At 34.6% G+C, this 22422-nt stretch overlaps 1 protein-coding gene across 1 annotated transcript in view; it reads left to right on the top strand.

Moving 5' to 3' along the window:
• LOC140141339 (voltage-gated delayed rectifier potassium channel KCNH1-like) overlaps window positions 1–22422 on the top strand; it is a 267524-nt gene that overhangs the window by 154480 nt on the left and 90622 nt on the right. Inside the window, 1 exon segment of the mRNA XM_072163175.1 lies at window positions 15218–15448. Coding sequence (XP_072019276.1) covers window positions 15218–15448 — 231 coding nt within the window.

The raw sequence follows: 22422 nt of genomic DNA, 5'->3' as shown, positions 1-22422 counted from the left end.
CGAGTTACATCAACTTAATTGGTTCTTTGAACCTTGTTTATTTTTCTAAGTTCCCTGGACTTAAATTCAGAAGTTGGCATTACTTAAAAAGATGACGCAACGACTTACATCAACTTTTTAAGTAATGCCAACAAAGTTGATTAGTTGACGGAACTTTTTGAGCTTTTTCAGCATTTTTTAAGTTCGGATAACCTTTTGAATTGCGCCAACAAGGCGAACAAGTCATTTCTATGAGTGTGTTTACGTGTGATGATGGTCATCAGTCAATTATTAATCACGTGTGTCTAATCTGAGATACCGAGAATTATACTATAATTCACTTGGACAAGAATATTTAATTATGCATTGAACCTCAGAAAACAATCAAGTATAACTAAACGGTTTTCTTCCCTTTATCATATTTATAAACACGTTGATTAACTTTTAGTTAATTTTACAACGGAGTACATGTTAGCTGTCGTATTAATTCACTGACCGTCCATTAAAATGACCGTACTGACCAAGAGGTTACTGACAACAAACAAGTTGAACATAACACGTGATAATCTACATAGCTTTAATAACCTACTAGAATGAGTTAGGGCTATCTTATCACAAAGCTCCTGTGGTCTTGTGGTAAGGTCTCGCAAATCTATTGGTCACTGGTTCGATTCCCGGACGGGATAACTTTTCATATTTCCTCCTTTTCAAAAATATGCTACGACAGTGAAACTATTGAAAACCTATGAATTTAGAATTAGAGGCATTGATTATCAGAGCCTCGGGTCGACGCTTACTGTAAAAACTCGATAGTTAGCATATGTGCTTACTATCGAGCGCTTTTGAAAACATAAAAGTATACCAAAGTCAGCGCTTTACCAATTGAGTCAGTGGGGTTGAGTCACACATTTGCAGGTTTAATTGTTCGTATATAACTATGTGTATCGATGATTTGCTCAAAACCCTTTACACTTTTGTGGACGAGGCTCTTCATGTTTACATGTTTTAAACGCGCTCGATAGTAAGCACATTTGCTAACTATCGAGTTTTTACGGTATTGTATTCACCTTAGGAGTTGCACTTTAATCATTACATTTTCCCAAACATCTTTACAACGTTAATTGTAGTAGGCGTGTTATTATCATAGTTGCCGCAGATATCACATGGTAAAAGCCGTAAAACAAACGCTCCACAGCTATGTGTAAAATTATGTCAACAATTATTTCACAAATCTTAATCCACATAATCATCCGATCTTTTATTAATATCTTTCATCTTGGTATTCCTAAACTGGCACTACACTATTATCAGTCGATGAGTAATTAAGATTGAAGTATTAAAGTGTTTTGAAAAGTTTTGAATGTTTTGTTTATAACAAAGTGATAATATTTTGATTTCCAAAAACATCTCAGATTTATGTACATTATAAAAAAGACAAAATAAAGTCGATGGGTATAAAGGGATCCCTGGTGATTATTTGAACTTCCAGAATCGTTACGCATTAACATGATCAACAGAATGTTTTTTTCTCCTGCCCATTAGAACTACCTGCCGATTGGCCAAAAAGAAGTTGTCATTATCAATTTGCCCAATCAGCAACATTGTTAGAATAATTTCACCACGCAAAAAATAGGGTGAATTATTTGCAAAACTCCATTCTGATTGGTGAAGATATTACGTAATTGACCAATCAGAGGCAATGTTTAATCGGCAGGTAGTGCTCAGGGGGTTAAAACATTTTCACTGGCAACTACAACGGTTTCGAGTTTCCTGTTGTCTTGATTGGTGTCAAGTAACTAAAGGACATGATTTTCTATAATTTAAGATGAAATTAAGTAATGCCATATTGTGTCTTTGTATGAAATCCAAAAATTGAAGAGAAATTATTGCCAATGTATTTTAAGTAATGTGATTCTGAAGATTTTGTCCACTGATATCTCTACTCGACTCGAATGGCTGTATATACTCCGAAACGTCACTCGCGATGTATAAATAAGAATATTTCAATCCATTCCAAAATCACTTATTCCTAACTCATATAGGTACTTTAAAGCATGGGTGTTTAAATCTAATATATCGTCTTTCTGCGATCGGGTGATAAAAAGTCTAACTGCATGATTATACATGGCGATAACGGCACCATAGTACATGAATAAAAATGGATACATATTACCTGGAGCCGACAGACAGTGCAATATATGAATGAATGTGTGGTAAATCACAGATGTGGCAGATTAGTAGAGGAATATCTACGAGTCGTGACGCCACTTTTCACAAATGGCATCATATTACCAAGCTCTATTTGAGAATAGCATCAAATGCATGAACAAGTTTGTTTATGTATTTCAGAAAGAAATTCCAGTGAAGACGCAGGAAAGAGGTTTATATGGTCATTCACACTTAGTTATAAGGTAGTAGCCTCTGTTTGAACCTTTATTGCAGAGGATAATCATAATAATTAAGACTTTGTACGGGCAAAACAGGTTTATGGAAGTTGATTAAGTTAAAGATTGTGGTTTATTATAACAGAAGCTACTTCAAGAAAATAAAGAATAATGGAAATTATGAATGAAACTCGGAAATGGGGAAATATTTGAAAACTGTTTTATCTCGTGAAAAAAACCCAAGTCTACAACTTAAAGGTGAATGGCCCGATTGTAATACGTAATGGTTTGTATCTCGTATTGAGACCCATCATCCAAATATCTTTATTACACATTTTGAGTAAAGGTTAGCAACTATTTTAAACTGCTGCGATTTGGTAGTTCACAGCATCTTGCGAATGGTAGTGAGCTTTGGCAAAAATTGTATTGATCATTTCATTGCGAGTGTGTAGAAGAATTCAAATAGCATAGATATACTTTTGTAGGTCCTGTTGTTCTTGAGTTATGCTGTAAAGAGGGCTGAAACAAAACAATTTTGTTAAACCTGCACAACTCTTTAAAAACAATAAATCAAAGCAAGGTTTCAAAGTATCTGATTTGTAGAATGAACTTTTGCAAAACATCAAAGTGTTATTTTTCAATAAAATATTGATTTAGATAATGAAATTTTTTTGGCTGCTTCGACAACAATACCTATACCCTTGAATTGCTCCGGTGGCTAGAAGCAGTGGTCAATGGACATAAATAGTGCGTGACTTCTGGGGTGGTAATCCCGGGTGGTAATCATCAAACTATTTATGTTGGTGTTCATATCGATTAAATAATCCATATAATCAGGAATATATAAACTTGTACTGCCGTTATGAGCAAAATATATCATCTGATATCAAAATCTGAAATTTGGTATTGGTGGATTTGGTGGTGGAGAAAGGGGTGATGTCGTCGATCAAATCACACGCGCTTTTAAGAGTGCTTATTACGATTTCAGTGGTATTATGGCAATAAAACCCCACAACAAGTCACGTACTTTGGGGAGTTTATTACGATTTCAGTGGTATCTATAGGCAATATAAAGGTACAACTATTTATATGGAAAAGCGTATACCACATTAGTTTACACTACGTTGGTTTTTTTATATAGAGAGATTTAATGTTTTTGTAAAAGTGCATAACATAAGCAGATGTAATATAGCCTATTGAATAACTCGGACAAAACAAACATTTATGGTATCATTACGGTAATTTAAATCACAACACTGTTAAACGCTGTTTAAAAGTTTAAGTTAAATTTTTTGCTTAAAAATGATTTAAAAACTTAACAATATTTTAAGCAGCTGGCTGATCAGTTCACCGCACGCTACTCAAACTTTTAATAGTGTTTTAGCAGTGAATGTCATGTATTATTTAGGTTTTGAATTCCCTACATTATCAAAAGAATGAGATATATTTACAATGTATTAAGGGCTGGGGTATGAACGTTTGGACAGTATTTATTTTGGGACATTAGAGCACATCAGACATATCGAATTGCATTCTGAATACGAAGAATGTCATTCTGATATCAAATAATTTTGATATTTTGAAATTCGCAATTTAATACATATTTTATGGCAAATCATTAAAAATTGATATTTTTGATATTTAACAGTACTTGAAGTAAACTTTATAAATCTGATGATTTATACTTAAAGTGTATGTAGGTGGGATGAAAAGCCGACGATCAATTGAAAATTGACCTTTTGTATTGAAGATATGGATTTTTTTCCCAAAACACCAAAAAAAATTAGGTCTTTTGGGAAAAAAATCCATATCTTCAATATGAAAGGTCAAAATTTTCAATTGACCGTCGGCTTTTCCTCCCTGCTACATACACTTTAAGAATATATCATTAGATTTCATTAGATTTATATAATTTACTTCGAGGACTGTTATATGTCAACAATTTGAAAAATATCAAATTTTTATAATTTGTCATAAAATTTGTATTATATTGTGATTTTCAAAAACTGAAAATTATTTGATATCAGAAAGACATGCTTCGTATTCAGAATGCAATTCGATAGGTCTGAGGTGCTCTCATGTCCCACAAAAAATACTGTCGAAACGCAATTAACGCTCATTTTAGATCCCTTAAGCGTCAATAGAGTAAAACACAGGAAGGACGTACAAACAAATCCCGTACTCACATATATAAATATTCATAAGTGTGTAACAAAAACAATTTTCATGGCATCAAAAGAGAATGCATTTCTCTTTATTACCAGCATTCCAATTACTATAATATGTTTACATTCATCGAGAGTTCACAATTGGGAAAGTCAATAACAAATTATTAATGCTATACTCGATTACTCGTTGAATTCAATTTGTTGTAAATATCACATGCATTATTTACACCAAAGTATTCTCTGAATTTCCATCACACTTTAAATTACGTATACATTTACCATTGCACTGCACTATATCGTCTAAAAGGAACAGCTCAATAAACACAGTTCCCATAGCAACGCAAATTATCACTACAGCTCTCTTAACATCAATATACCTTCTTTGGCTGGATAATATTGTCATATCCCTTCAAGGAGAAAAATTAAACACAAAGTCTTCTTGATATCGAGAGGGCTTATTTCAGTTTCATCCAGAGATAAAATTTAATTTGTAAATTTGCTGTGTCTGAATTACGGTGTCAATTTTAGTGATATGTACCCTTGACCTTCATACGTCTAACTGTCTATTATATAATTGAAGACCGAATTAAAAAGACCAATTCGCGTATGACGTCCTGTCAACCAGACAAAAAATGTCGTACTGCGCAGGTCAGCAACCAATCACGTCGCGCCTTTGCCCTGACGTCAGACGCAAACTAGTCTTTTTAATTCGGTCTTCAATTATTGTATTCTGATTGTGTATTTAAAATTATTTTATTTGATTTGGTCTTTTCAATTCCTTGGTTGATAGATTGGGTGTCAAGAAAAACGTTATACCATCCCAGAATCCTTTGCAAATCTATTCAACGGAAGGGTACAGTTTGTCCACTCTGAAGTACAAAGTGACAACTCGCGCGTATACAGCGCGTAAACAGTGCGTTTTGCTGCGTCTCTGCTGCAGGTTTGCGTGCCTTCAAAGGCGGCACAATGTGTGCGTCCGCGTCAGTACTTTGTTCTTCAGAGTAGACTGACTGTAGGCCTGTCTTGCCTTGCCCTAAAATACTAAAACAAGTGACCGAAAGCTTTAAAGTAATCGTAAGGTCATCAACAAATGTAAAATAATATCGCTTTGACCAGAAGTTTTGGTTTTCCAGAAGTTTAGCAACCACTTTATGGTGTTCTTTTAACTACCTCAATAGAATGGCTTCAATATGTATAATATAAGAGCAGCTAAATGTTATATATATATGACCCATTCCATGTCAACTCCAGGGATGTGCACCGCAGCACCTCTTCAATTTTTTTCTTTTTCTGTGTGGTGGTAGAGATTGATGAGAAAGTAAAATTCCGAAAATTTGAGCTTCATACTCCATTTCGTTTTCCCGTGGCATCAATTTAAAATTTAGGGGGGGTCAGTGTAACAAATGTGTCGCAATGCGAAAGACAACGTTTGGAGGTCCATAAATGTATCAAGGGAACCATTTACAACTTTGAAAAGTATGTATTCTGGGGTACTTATTTGTGTAGAATTCAAATCTGGCATCAGAAAACTTGTAACTCCTTTACTTTAAAAGATATAGGGCCCTCAAAATGCAACTTCGTCCATCCAGGACCAACTTTGGGGGGTCAAAACTCCAAAAGTAAAAATAATTTTACCGTCCATTTTTTTGCCAGTCAGAGCCCTTTGGTAGGACATTACTCTTATCCAATATTAAGCCTATTAGAATATTTTTAGCTGAGATATTACCCATGCAAAACCCCAATTGTACATTTTTTGTACATTTTGACCCCCCTGAAAACCAATGTCAGACATTTTGCCCCACCATCAACTTCAGGTATGTTGAAGATATGTCCTTGGACAACATTTCTGAGAGATATTGGCTTTGGGACTCGATGGCTTCAACACATCAGTAAGGTTTGCATTCTCCATAGAGTTGTACACATTTTTGATTTCGCATGTATAATGACTTATGTACAACTCTATGGAGAATGCAAACCTTACTGATGTGTTGAAGCCATCGAGTCCCAAAGCCAATATCTCTCAGAAATGTTGTCCAAGGACATATTTTCAACATACCTGAAGTTGATGGTGGATCAAAATGCCTGACATTGGTTTTCAGGGGGTCAAAATGTACAATTGGGGTTTTGTATGGGTAATATCTCAGCTAAAAATATTCTAATAGGCTCAATATTGGTTAAGAGTAATGTCCTACCAAAGGGCTCGGACTAGCAAAAAAATGGACAGTAAAATTATTTTTACTTTTGGAGTTTTGACCCCCCCAAAGTTGGTCCCGGATGGACGAAGTTGCATTTTGAGGGCCCTGTATCTTTTAAAGTAAAGGAGTTACAAGTTTTCTGATGCCAGATTTGAATTTTACACAAATAAGTACCCCAGGATACATACTTTTCAAAGTTGTAAATGGTTCCTTTATACATTCATGGACCTCCAAACATCGTCTTTCGCGTTGCGACACATTTTTTACGCTGACCCATCCAAATTTCAAATTGATGCCACGGGAAAACGAAATGGAGTATGAAACTCAAATTTTCGGGATTTTACTTTCTCATCAATATCTACCACCACACAGAAAAAGAAAAAAATTGAAGTGGTGCTGCGGTGCACATCCCTGGAGTTGACATGGAATGGGCCATATATATATATATATTTGTTGATGACCATACAGCTATTTGAGGGAAACATTACCGAGTTCTGAGGTTTTTGGTTAAAGATGATGGCCTATAATAAAACTCTGTGTTATAGTACTCAGCAATTTTGAAATGCAATATAGAAAGTCACAATAAACAAACACGCCCAATACGCCCACTTTAAAAATATAATAAAGCTATTTCTTTTCTTTTAAATTATTTCCAAGAATGAGTTCAATATTTTCTCTAAGTATGATATTTCACTATTAAAGTAAATTGGTTGCAAACAGGGCAGATGATTGTGTAATTGCCGTTGGTATAGAACTCAAACAGTCATATATTCCTTTTGTTCATCTCTGTGCCAATGGGCTTCTTCCGATACCTGCGAAAGATATGTGGACATGCACAAGGAAATGGAATATGCGACCCGGTCAAGAAAATTGAGTCAATTTTGTGACAGCATTAATTACGTTGTCTGGTTTATCTTTTTCAACTGATTGCTTGATAAATGGGGCGACAAGAAGAAGAGTTATATAATCCCAAAACCGTTGCAAATTTGTACGCAAAATTGTACGCAAAATCTAACATACGTTAGGGTGCATAGGTAGTTTTCTTATTTGCGCTTAATGGGCTATACTGTATCATTTAATATCCAAACTCCCCCTGTGGAAGATAATGGAAATATCTTCCACAGGAAGAGTGTGAATTTTAAATAGAATGAACACATTAGGCACATTATAACACAATGCATACACCCTCTAAGAAGGATTCAACCTGAATCTTCAATAGAGTTGGTTAATGTGCCAATTCCATTTGAAATTCATACTTCCCATGTGGAAGATATTTGCAAAATCTTCCACAGGGGAAGTTTGGCTATTAAATGGAATAGCCCGATGCTGAAACAAGTGACTGAAAGCTTAAAAGTTATTGTAAAGTCATTAACGTGCTATCCATGTGCTTCAACGGAAAAAGATCAAGTTTTGAATTTTTTTTTTGTTGAAATATCAAGAGCTATCTTAAGAACTACTGAACCAATACTAGGCTTGTTTGTACTCATTTTAATGCAATTTTCATGTTGATTCCAAATATGGTCAGGAAAATTTACGTTTCTGAAATTTTTGAATTTTTAAGACATTTTTGAAACATGTCGTCTGCAGTCGACACCCGCGTGAAGAGAGCTAACACATGCGTAATAGTATCACTTTTTCGAGTGGTAGCATACAGTTGTGTAAGGTGGTTTCGAATTGAATTTTGTTAATATAATGGACTGGAATTTTATTTATTCTATCTGTATTTAAGCAAAATGTATTTTCATATGTGTAAAAGAGCTATTATCCTACATTTTGAGCAAAAGAAAACCGTACGGAATTCCGAGATTTCTGGCAACAAACGATAGTCTGTAGTATAACTTCGTGTCATGGAATTCAGCGATTTCGAATTCAATATGGAAACTCATAAGCAACCATGTACGTGTATGACCAAAAGCAAAGAATAAATGTGGAAACGCACAAACAAACAGATTGTACGACCCGGGCAGAAGCATATTCAAACAATAACGTAAAACCTCGTCTACAAGCACACAGAGTGCTTCTGATGAAAGCTACATTATTCCAGGCGCCATTATGGAGTTTGAGGAAATAAATTACGGACCCAAGCATATACAGACAAGTATTATTTTAAGACCAATCTATTGTATTGAAATATTTACGCTTGTTTCAATTTAATATAGCTTTCATAAAAACACTATATATGCTTGTAGACGAGGTTTTACGGTACCATGAATAGAAGATTAGGCATCATAACAAACAACTTATGCTTAAATACCATTATAATGTTACAATAGAAAGCCATGCAGACAATAAACAACTTGCGGATTTGAATGATAAATCATCTCTCAACTCAAAAACAACCTTGACGACATTATCCGCATCTGGCTTAATCAGTTCACGTATTGCAGATAAACGGCTCATAACCCTAATTGCCCATTTTACATTTAAATGTTATCACTTCAACGAGTGTAATGATAATCATCAATATTCATCACATCATTATCGTTATATGCCAGCCTGTCACAGGTTATTATCAATTGGACATTTTATGTCTAATTGGTTATTTGGCAATTGCACAGAACGATGAATAGAGTAATGTACATAAAATTATTTGACCTTGACAAAATGTCAGAATCAAGCAGTTTAGCGTTTGTGAAGCGGCAACATCATGTTTACTACTTAAAGCTTCTGCTACCAATGCACTGATATACAATTAAAAAAATCAAACCCGGTGATTAATAGTACCTTTACTCCTTACACTTAGATACCATAAGAGTTCTTGATAGCTCAGATGGTTAGAGAGCGAGCGTAACTCCCAGGTGTCTCTAGTAAAGACTGATTTGTTCTTCCGATCAATTGCGTTGAACATCAACTTCACTTACAGAGCATTCAGAAATTTAATTTTGTTACATATAAAGTTTGTTTGATGGTGTTTTTAGGCAAAATCATTTTGGCCTGTCACATGGTATTTATTGCTTTTTGACTTTGATATTGATTTGTTCGGGTTTTTGACAACCCTGGATAACCCAAGGAAGCCTTTATTGAAGCGTATTTTAATTGGGGTCCATTTGAACACCAGGACGGGTTGGGAACAGTCAGGGGTTAACACTCTACTCTTTTCGAAACTGGTTGCGAGATACATGTACATATATATTGCTTTCTGTATAAGGAACTTACCGCTTAAAGTCCTCTTCAAAGGACGGAGTATTTTCATGATTCATTTACCCAATTCTAAATGAACCATGGTGGAGCGGAAGTCTGCATTTAATCTACAGAGGTTGCCAATTAATTTCAGACATTTTTCCCCAAGTCAATTTCCCAGCAAATCTCCACCACCGAGATTTGAACCCGGGACCTGATGCAATAAATGCAACTATCCTAAAACCATTATACCACGCATGATTTTGACCTTCTAATACCACCTGCTGGGAGCGCTATTGTAATTATTCATTTTATTGGGGTTGTAGCTATTATGACGTAGACTGCTATTGTTTCATCTAGCACAATCAGAATGAGCTTACAACAACACATTAATTATTCACACAAAATAACCCAAACCCTATCACAGACTAACATACCCTCAAGTCTGAGTGGTGTGTATATAAGACCAGATGAAAAAAAAATCAGTTCGGATAATATTCACAAGACTCGCTGTTTAGTCAGAAAATAATATTGACATAACCTTCATTTGGTATTTTGTGTTATTATGAATGTACCACGTCACGATGTCAAAATAACGGCATTCTACCGATTTAAGTCGGTCTATACCCACCTGTGACGTTAAACAAATGGTAATCAACAAACATTCATTCTTATATGCATAAGAATAGGCTATTCGCCATAGAAGTAGTGATGTACCAAGATTAATTACCATAGCGATGGGGATAACAATGTTTGAATATATTGCCTTTCATTATAAGTAGACTGCACTCATCATCTGTCATGTCTGTGTATGTGTGCAATCATACATTGAATACAATACTGCTCTTTTCGAAGACACTCATCGTACAGGAGCGAGTGAAACGGATGGACTCTGCATATTGTAAAATTTCAATAGAATTACGATCCATGTCTTTTAAGATATTAAAATATTCCTATTCTTTGATAATTAATGGTGCGATGCAGAGTCACAACGTACGTCTAGTGCAGGGCAATACATTCAAAAATATATTCACCTATTGATATGGTAATCAATCCTGTTACATCCTTACTTCTACAGCAAACAATGAACACTGGAATTTAAAATAGTGGATTATTTAAACGCAATAAGCGAGCGATAACAATATAAGAAACTATCCCCTCATACCCAAATGTAACTTACAATTCAAACGCATTGATCAGCCAAAATAAATGCGTGTTGAGCATTCTCATTATGTTGAGCATTCTCATTGTAACAGCTATTAAAACATGACATATGTCTTCACTGATTTAAAGGAACTTCTCTGATTTTGACGCGATGCATAAAGTGACGGAAGAAGCAATATTTCCTAGGGGTACTCAACACTGTTTTCATCGACCTATATATTGTCTATGCATTATGTTGTTTCAAGAGTGTCTCGATGTTTGTTTATCTGTCTGAGAAAGGTATAATATTATGGTCAAATGTATTGCGATGTTATTGAATTCCAGATTTTCACTTAAGGGGCTTTTTTAATGCTCTGCGTGCTAGCTATAGCCTTCAACATAAAAACTCCAAATTTTGAGATATTTTCTCAAAATATCAAGAGCTATCTAAAGAACCACTGAACCAATACTAGGCTTATTTGTACTCATTTCAATGCATTTTTCATGCTGATTCCAAATATGGTAATGAAAAATTACAATTCTGAAATTTTTGAAATTTTAATTTTTTTTTTTTTTTTTGGCGTGTGCAGTCGACACCCGCGTGGAAAGAGTTAAAGGAAAGCCTGCATTTTCAAACTGTTTATGGACACATTTACAATCAACCAACTGATTTGTTAAAAGGCTTGACCTTCGGTTATTCCCAGCGACCTTTGCAATAGATGTGAATATTATCACAGTTCGCGCATCTGTGACATGTGTTTAGGATTAAAGTCTTCAAAGTTTCGGGAATTACTTACCGAAATTACCATATGTGTCTTGTTTACATATTATTATATTGTCACGAGCCTCCTGGTATAATATACTTATAGCCGCGTTTATACTACTAATTTCGAATTATAATGTGGCACACTTTGCCTATGTCGTGAGTTACTTAATAATTGTAGCCGACACTTCAACCTGAATACTCAGCCTATTGAGTCGGACGTATCCATTCAAAGTCTATCAATCCTATATCTGATCCTAACCCTAATCCTTAGCCTAGCCCAAATATTAGCCCTTATTCTAAATATTAAATAATAATAATGCGACACGTTTTTGTATGTTCTCGTTTTGCAATTGAGCTGTGAGATTATTTGGAGTGATTTAAAAACTTGAGAGAAAACTAATCAGCATGTAAAAAATTCTATACACTTAAATCCATAGCTACTTGCAACTATTGAAACCAAACAACACATTAACGCATCACAAAACCCAGGTACATTTGTCCCGCTAGCCTCGTTTGCTTGGGTATTTCTTTCAGCGACTTCTAGCCTAAGTACTCAGATGTAGCCTAGAGATAATATACTCCGCCATGTTTACATTCAACTGTCTGCGTAAACATAGGGATATTATTAAGGCTTTACTTACTCTATCTATTTTTTTGTTACAAGAAAATAAAACCAGGAAATGCCTGTACTTTTTATAATTTTACAGTCTTTCAAATGCCTAACAAGTTTAAGATTTCTGAATCATTTGACTGTTTTAGAGTTAATTTTGAACATTTGCGTTATTGTTATTATTATTATTTATATCAAACTTAGATTTTATTTTGTCCCCTGGTACTACATGTCGCATTTATAGGGTAAACACAATATGTCCATAGTAAGATGAGCAAAACAAGTACAAGAGTACTGCTCTTGTTTCCACCCTCCGTAAAGTATACATGTAGTATCATGGTAGTCATATGTATAACAACTCCAGTCAATAAGGTAGTAGTCGCTAAAACATTACGATGGACAAAGCAAATGCATTATGAAACGAACATTCTGTTAATTGAGCACATATCTTCACATTTCCTCTTTTGTGTTGTACTGTTGTCTTCATGAAGCTGCCGATATAGTGTTTCATTTGAAATTCATACTCCCCTGTGAAAGATATTTCCAAAATCTTCCACAGGGGTAGTGTGGAATTTTTTAAGAAATGCCCCAATGTAATATCGTATTATCTTTTTATGATGTGAATATTGCTGTGATGCCAGTAACTCAATCTTCACATTGCCGACGTCAGTGTTGTTTACTCCCTTTTAGTCAAGTGTAATTATGTACAGGAAGGGAAAATGCGAGCAGTCCATTACGTATGTCCAGCATGACCATACCTTATTATTGTTGTGTTTTTCAGGACGGCAGGTTGCGGTTCATTTGATTCTTGAAAGCTTAATGAAAAAGAAAATATCTGTGGCATAAGTGGGTAGAATTTAAAGAAACTACAATCCACTAAAAATGCTGAAGTTATATATTTCACATTACCGGTTTCAGTTTACAATAATCACGGTTATATTTGGTGAAAGTAGTGTTGCGTTACCTCAAATAGAAGTTTCATTTATCAAGAGATTTGGTGATTTTCCATGAATAGTATAATATAAAATATAATGGGAGTCACTTTAAGGAACATTAAGTTACTTAATTGGAGTGTTTTACTTGATTCTTTGGTGTGGGTGTGTGTGTGTGAGAGAGAGATGCCTGGAATAATGAAAACGTGTGTCAATAACTTCATCTACTCGTTTCGTCTTTCGGTATTACCTTTTTTGCATTTTTAAAGCTGTACACCCTATAGGTTTCATATCACCAATTCCATATTACACATTAAAAAATTGGTAACTTCGAGCACAAGTTTCTCTTTTTCGGAACTATCAAAGAAATCATTACAAGAAACTTGATTTCCCAAATGACCAAAATCTCAACATATGATGACCTGGGACTCCTCTTTGTTCTAAAGCACCAACAGTGCTTCTCGATTGTTTGCACCTCAAGTGTTACACACTAGTGGTGCATGAATTTATCAATGCCGAGCTGATGACTTTTGGGTAACTTTACATCAAAACTGTGAAAAAAATATTAGAGAAAACATATCATTTCAATACGTTAGTCCGAAAGGAGAATTGTTTGTTTTATATTTTTTTAGTGATTTTAAGTACCCTTTTTTCAGATGGCCCACAAACAAATAGTTCGCAATCTGATTTCATTAACCGTTCAGCTCTAATAAGTGGTATTCAACCTACATAACAGCTGAGTAGCCATTTTGCCTCTAAGACATAATTGCTGTAGTACCAGAATCTCAATTTTCTCATTTCCGACATCGATCTCATGAATACTTGTGTAAAATATAATGTAAAATAAGGCAACAAGAGCAATCCATTACCTATGTCCGCCGTGGCCACTACCTTAATGCTCTGCGTGCTATCCATGTGCTTCAACGAAAAACGATCAAGTTTTAAAATATTTTCTCAAAATTTCAAGAGCTATCTTAAGAACTACTGAACCAATACTAGGCTTGTTTGTACTCATTATAATGCAATTTTCATGTTGATTCCAAATATGGTCAGGAAAATTTACATTTCTGAAATTTTTTAATTTTTAAGAAATTTTTGAAACATGTCGACACCCGCGTGAAGAGAGATAATTATTATTGTTATGTCATTATTGGACGTTGGTTGCGGTACATTTGGTTCTTGAAATCTTCATGAAAAGGAAACATCTATGACCTGAGTGGGTAGAATTTTAAAGAAACTACTTTCCACTAAAAATGCTGGTTATATATTTCACATTACCGGTTTCAGTTTACAATAATTACGATTATATTTGGTGAATGTAGTGTTGTGTTACCTGATTTAGAAGTTTCATTTATCAAGAGATTTGGTGGGTTTTTATGAATAGTATCTAGAAATATGTAATGATAGTTACTAAAAGGAACATTGAGTTTAATAATTTGTTGAAGCGTGGGTGGTTTATTATTTGGTATTCGTGTGGGGTGTGTGCAGACAAATATGAGGAGGGGTGTGTGTGCGTAGGTTTTGTGGGGGTGTGCGCATCGGGCTGCTTTTGCATGTTTGTGTGATGGTCCCTCTTAAACTCGCAATGCAGAGATTGTAACTTTTTACTCGTGCAATATATTGAGTATGGGAAAACAATCTCCAAGGAATAAGTATCTATTCTTCAGTCGTACCTTGGAACATTAAAAAATCATGGCGTCCTGTTGCTACATGTTATAACGAATACTTTAAAGGTAGTCTTTCCACAAGGATTCGGAAACTGCCAGCTAGAAGGCCAAAAAGTAAGTTAACGAAACTGGAAGAACATGCGGAGTTCAAAAAAGTATTCAGAATCTCTGTATAATCTATGTAATCAAAAACATGCAAAATAATGATATTAAAACTACATTATATTCTCTCTTTTTTTTTCTAACATTACAGATAGCAACTTTTTGCTGGCTAACGCTCAGGTTGTGGAATACCCAGTTGTTTACAGCAACGATGGGTTCTGTAAGATGACGGGGTACAACAGGGCGGAGGTAATGCAACGCAGTGCCAAATGTAGCTTTATGTATGGCGATCTCACAGACAAAGAAACTATACAAAAAGTAGAAGACGCCTTCGAAAAACAAGAACCCGAACAAGTGGAACTTCTTATATACAAGAAAAACAGTAAGTACCTTGTTGTCTTAAATATGCGGCTCAAGATGTTTGGACAGGTGCATGAATAGGGAGTAGAGTACATATAGGAGAAAAAAGGAGATATATAATTTATTCACATTGTGGAAGTTTATCAACATATCAATTTATTTTAATTTGTCATTGCTGTTTCGAAGACTATTATTAGACTATTATTAGGCTAAATTAATAGCTAAATCTCCATGAAATTTAGCTATAAATACAATTTGGTAGACCTGTAAAAGATTAATTTAAATATTGGAAAGTGAATACAAAAATAGAAATAAGATTAGATTTTATGAGTAAGCTATTTCTGTCTATGTGATAAATATAAAGAAATAAATAGCTAGATCTCCATGTCTATGATATCAATCATGCATAGGATAAAGGACTTGATCAGACAAGAAAAGAGGCTTACGCATCATACACTGGAACAAGGAAACATTCAAACATTACAAACTAGTGCACGAGATAAAATAAATGATGCTTAACCGTTATTCTTAATATATCAATAGAGGTTATCCGTGTTCTATAAGTTGCATATCCTATCAGCGACTACTATATCTTGTTTAGGACTTTCAAACGAAGTACCTGCATGTGCAACCATAACTGTTTCAAAATAGCCCGCCAAAGTTATACAGGTAACTCCGAAGTCGTGCATTGAATTAGTTTGCATGAGGAATACTACGGGAACCAACGCCTTTTGTTAGTCACGCATGAGTAAAGTGGATAACCTCTATAGGATAAAGGACTTGAAGACATTATGGTCTGTTCCAGTTGAAATCCACACACCCCTGAAGACATGATCATAATATTCCACACACAATGAGTGTGAATATCATTGTGGAAAGATATGAACGGGTGACGGCATTTGCAATATACACCTCCTGTGTAGTACATGTAGATTAAGGTCATGTCTTCCGTAGGGGCGTATGGATTTTAACTGGAATCGTAAAGTTCAATGGAGATGTAGAGTTGTATATACTCACTTTCATCAGATCAAATTTAGGGTAGTTCCCATTATCATAATCATCATTATTGTTGTCCTACACTTCTCCCATCAAACTCATCATCTACAGTCCTAAAACAACGCCAAATATGGAAAGGAAGACCTTTGACCTTTTTAACTACCAAATAAACAACATTTGGTTCTCCTCTTGGAGTAGGATCATTTTTTATAATATTAAATTTGTCCATTTTTAAATGAAACCAACTAGAAGGTTAAAATAGTGGAAATTGAAAATAAGAATTCTTTCAAAAGCGATGATAATTTAAATTGTTTTTCATTTCTATGAAACTTGAGTTTAAGGGAAGAAGTGCAGCAGAAACACCTCATTTCTTTGTCATTCCAGGTAAAAGAGCAGATTGTTTTCTCTCACCATGCTCACATACTTTTTATTCCACACAAAAATCGCACTTACGTTTCCCAAGAAACTGCAACTTGACAATACTCATCGCTTATGAATGAATTATCATAAAAAATCCCGCTATTGTTAGTTTCCATGGTAAAGGAAAAGATGCATGTAATGAATATTGTACAGACCTAAGCCAACCGTGTGGAATTTCTGGTCTAGCCAAAATAATAACATTACCCTGGTGCAGACATTGTCCTAGGAGAGTATTATTATGCAATACATATGTTTCATAGTGATCCAGGACTAATCTTCGTCAGTACTATATCCTCGTGCTTTTATAAGCATCTATTGAGATTGAGGACGGACAAAGACCTTCGTCAGCATATTCCTTATTTTTCTTAAGCCATAGATTACATTAGGAAACGAATTTGGAGAAAATCTTCTGTTAAAAAAATACTATGCTGAGCTCACGCTCCAGTAATTTCAGATGATTGAGCTCAGTAATACATCAAAGAATGTCTTAAAATTCATGAAAACAAATAGATAATCAGCTTATCGGATTAAAAGCTTAGAAGGAAGGGTCTTGCTGCTCAGCGAGTGTTTATAATTATCAGAAGGTTTTCTCCAAATTCATTCTCTAATGAACTGTGATTGATTCGCAACGCCTTTGTGCTTCTTTCACTGATTATAAGGCATCGCCAACATTGACTGAGCGAGATGGTTTCGAATGAGGTTTTCTTGCAAGGTCAAACAGGTGTGCGATATGTTACACCTTTGAAATGTCAAAGTATCCAACTTAGAAGACGGGGTACGACGAGAAGTTACGGGATACAACGAGAAAGAATCACAATGCTACCACATTTAATACTTAAAGTGAAATAACATACGCGTAATTACCTATATATAATTACCTAAGAGTTACCATCTCTTTGATACTATAACATTGATTTACCTGATAACAACGATTGGATTTTGTGTCACATTTTCCCTTTTTTTTATACAAAATATAAGAAATACACATACAACAAATTTAAAGTTAATGGTAAGATATATATTTATTTCTGATTTCTGCTGCGACGCGGCCCTATGACATGCGTGAAGTGAATAAACAATTTATAACTTAAATATTTTATACACGGGTCTTATTTCTGATGATATAAGAAAGATGCTGTAAAATGTTGCTCTGTAAGCTATATGTTAGGAATTACTTTTTCAAGATATAATTGGCATTTTACAAGGGTAAATCAATATGAAATACGTCGACCCAAATGAATGAATTTTTATCAGAGTTTCTCCTTTTCTTCCTCCTCCTTCTCCTTCTCCTCTTCTCCTCCTCCTCTTCTCCTCCTCCTCTACTTCGCCATCATTTTATTATCAATATCATCATAATCATTATCGTCATTGTTATCAGCATCATATTTAACATAACCATCTTCCTCCACCTCATCATCGTGAACTGCGCAGTTCTACTAGTGCTTGTAAAAAATGAAACAATACTAAAGTGGGAAAGTTGGAAAATGATTCAACTATACACTTTTTTTACATATGAATGAATAAATGTGTCATCTCATGTAAATAATACTATTACGCCATAGGCAGCAATGAGAACACACTCTGTCATAGTATAATGTTTCAAACTTGTGCGAAATAATAGAAATTTAGCCTCGCGTTTCACTTCATGTTTGAAATTATCTATGGAAGATCTGGCGTGTAAGCTTGTAATATATACAAATTTAGACATTTCTTTCACAAAACGCATCAATAATATCGAATAGATTAAATACTAACAAAATTATGTTTACTTTTGGGTTATTTCTTGTTATTGTAAATGTCAATCACCTTTCATATTTTTCTTTTTAATTAAAAATAATTTTATAGGATTTGTAGGTACTGCTTAAAACCGCAATATGTTGTATTACTTTCTGTGGTACATGTTAATTCCGACCTGTAACAATGGCTTCAATTGTTAATCTATTCAACAAAATACAAAGCCAAGTTTGAAAGGAGAGTCGATCAAATTTGACATTTTCTAAAACCATAAAAATCCGAGGGTAATTAACAAAAATGCAAATGAACAAGGCATAGTCAAAATGTCAAGTTATTCCAATCAATCAAGACTATTATTTTAGTTCATCTTCAATAAATATTTGTCATGTTTCAATGCAGTGCAATTATTCGCGCACTTTGTTTGAAATGTCTCTAATGTAAACTATTAAATATGTATGTGTCTTAATGCAATATGTATGGATATGTATTTATATATATGTAAGGAGTGTATGTAAACACATCACAAAATGTAATTACCCCTTGTAAGATAATAACTCCAAATCTATGCATTCAATTTTTAAAAGTTTATAATGTCAATTTTACGATTACCACTATATGCATAATATGTAATATGAATATAAACACCCCCGTATGATCTTAATATTGAATTGAGATCAAGGTGCTGCTGATCATTAAATCGTCAGAATATGTTTGCCTAAAATGTAAATGTACCACCATTAATACAGAATATTAACATGTTATATAAATGTAAGCATTAAATAATAAGAATATAGATATACATGTATGCAAAATGTGGTCACCTAGTACTCCACTGGTACTATACTACTTGAGGTATGCAGAATATGGAAAGCACCTATATGCAAGGAGCACAGCATACGCCATGTCTGTGCGTGGGCGAAGCGGTATCCGTAACCTCTAAAGTTGCTATATGAGAAGTCAGCGACTGCTATAGTCATCTTACGTTTATGGTTTAATATGTATATATCAATTAAAGCAATATAATGCTTACTGTTTTAATAATGTCCTTTAATAACTTTTGCGATGGCATATTACTGTTTAATTTACCATCGCTATCGTCATGATTTTTGCCCCTCGTTGCACTAAAACGCTATAAGAAAGTGACCAAATGCTTGTATATAATTGTAGGACCACCTTTTGTGCTCACGTTTAACGTTAAAAACACTGACAATCCTACATTACCTGGGGTAGGGTATGCTTTCAAATTCGAAGGGTAAGGGGGTGCCAGCAATGACACAGATCTGAAAAAGTGGTCAAATGACAATTATATCGATGTATAGACTCAAAATTCTCTAATGTATGTATTAGTAAATTCTTTTATTCCAAGCCAAAAACCCGATACAAATTGGATGCTCAGAATTTTTAGCCAAAAATTCAAGGAAGAGCGTTTCTTATATTGGGACATCCACATCCAAAGCAAGTACGTCGCCATAATAAACATGGTATTATGGTTATTCTGCCCTCTGGAGTACACCAACCTATGTTAACAACGGTTGTTGTCCCACATCCCTGTTTATCCCTTAGAGAACACGTGAGGACATTCTCGAATGTATCTAAACAGTGCATGCTGTACTGTATCAAATGACATGTTTATTTTCATGATCTACTGTCCATACATATAGATTGGCCCCCTGGGATTGGACGATTAAAATGTAGCATATTCAACAACAACTCAAACGGCAGCTATTACATTTACAGCATTCTATAGTGATAAAATCTAACAGCTTCCCTGTGGAGAATCCTGCGTCTCAGCAGAACAGGTGTTGACGTTCGATGTCTCACTAGAAACTCAGGCACCCTATATCGACTGTACTGTCGACATACTATTCACCTAATAACAATTAGACTGATATTTGTTTATATCAAGAAATTATATCAGCCACATTATTTTTACACTTCAACTTATAGCTAAATATGAAATCGATGGGAGGTCGTTGATCGTTGGAGGGCAGATATGTGCATGTACTAGTGATTTGAAAATAAAAGCTTAGTTATTTCTTATCTGATTTAGCTATTGGTTTTTGCAGACGCGCAATGGTAATTTCTGTAGGACGTAAAATTAACGCGGGAAAATAAAACTTAATTCTGTTAACACTTTGAAGGTTTAATTTATTATCAAGTTATTTGAAATACGAATGCTGTGTGTTGACCGCACCTGACAAACATACGCAATGTTTGTGGCATGGTTGTATGCAGAGCCATCTTACGAAATAAAAGTGGTGTACGTGTAAATTGATGGGAGCCTGACAACCTCTCTAATTATGAGAAGTTGTCTTTTTACAATACCGACGAGGCATGTATGTTTTTCTCAATTTTATACATGTTTGATAATTACTTTTGCTCCAAGACGTGTTTTTTTAAAGCGTGCCGAAAATACAGATACATATTTTCAAAATAAACGTACCCTATCTAGCGGTGCTAAGATCTTGTGAACACTTTTTCTAAGGTCATTTATAGCGTAATTATCAAAGGCCTTCCTATTATTTAAACATTTAGGATCGAAACTCCGTGTATCGTGATTTGTTGAAATCACAATGTCTTCAGAATCACAAGGTCATCTGTCTCTTTTCAGCAACAAAATTTTATTAATATTATTCAAGGACGTTACAGAGCTAGTATCCGAAATAATTCACATTATATACTGGTTATTCTGTCCTCCGGAGTACCGTAATATCATCCCATGCTACCAATGTTGCTTACAACGAGAAAATACGAGATAGTTACTCTCGCGTGAATCTTAGCAAGATTATGTAGAGCAATCACTTGATTATTTATTGTTATTGTGACGCATGAGGTTTTCATTGTGCTAATTCAAATAATGGTACCATTTACGTCGATAATACGTTTTCACACTTGAATCTTCACCTCTTTTCTCCTCTGGTTCTCGCCAATAAATAAGGTACAGATCTACCGTGTTTTGACACATGTCCATTTAGGCAGCCATTATTGGGTAATTTCTTCCACTGTACTAATATTTGCTAACACGTCAGTTACTCTTGAAAAAAACCCTCACTGTTATTGTAGTGTCCTGATTGTACTGACCTAATCAAAATATACATGTATATACGTTGACAATGACAAAAAAGGAGACATATTAAAGAAATGAAATAGTTAGCATACGTAAAGGGTCATCATTATTACAACGACAATGCAGGCTGAAGATATTAATCGACTAATTTGTAATTAAAACTAATTTAAATTTGAACATCTATGACAGGTGCGCGATATGTGGGTCACGCGTAAATGACAGGTTACTTTAAGCCATTCTACGCTGATGTTTCACGGAAGTTTTAAGATGTCTAATACACTCATGCTTAAACCTATTTATTGGGGGTGTTCAAAATTTGATATTTTCAATATTAATTACTATACAGTATACTAAATCAACATCTTCATATTAATAAGCCCATTTTAGCTGAGTAATATTAGTTTTCAACCGACCGAAGTCGCCAAATGATGTAATGTCTTTATAGTAGCTTTTGTATATGGTAAAGTATACAGACGTGCAGAAAGAAAGAGCTCGCAACGGCCAATTAAGCTCATCCGTCATCAATGACATGCCCTCGAGTAGAACGTAGCAGGCATGGTGACTGTTGGGCACCATTGTGGTGTGAAAATGTACATGGATTTATTCACCATGTCAATTCGTGTTGTCTTGTGTGAAATGGCTACATTTTGCGGGATTCAAGTGATTGGAAAATTCTGCAAACTAAAGTTTGCTTTAGTATCTAAAGCACCAAATATATTAAGTTGACCCAAATTCATCAGTTTCAATCATGGTATATGCTACTCACCGATCGATGTTTT

Source organism: Amphiura filiformis, chromosome 19 (genome assembly GCF_039555335.1).
Source record: "Amphiura filiformis chromosome 19, Afil_fr2py, whole genome shotgun sequence".
Classification (NCBI taxonomy): Eukaryota; Metazoa; Echinodermata; class Ophiuroidea; order Amphilepidida; family Amphiuridae; genus Amphiura; species Amphiura filiformis.
Note: the sequence above shows the minus strand (reverse complement) of the source record. Positions and strands in the feature narration are given on the sequence as shown.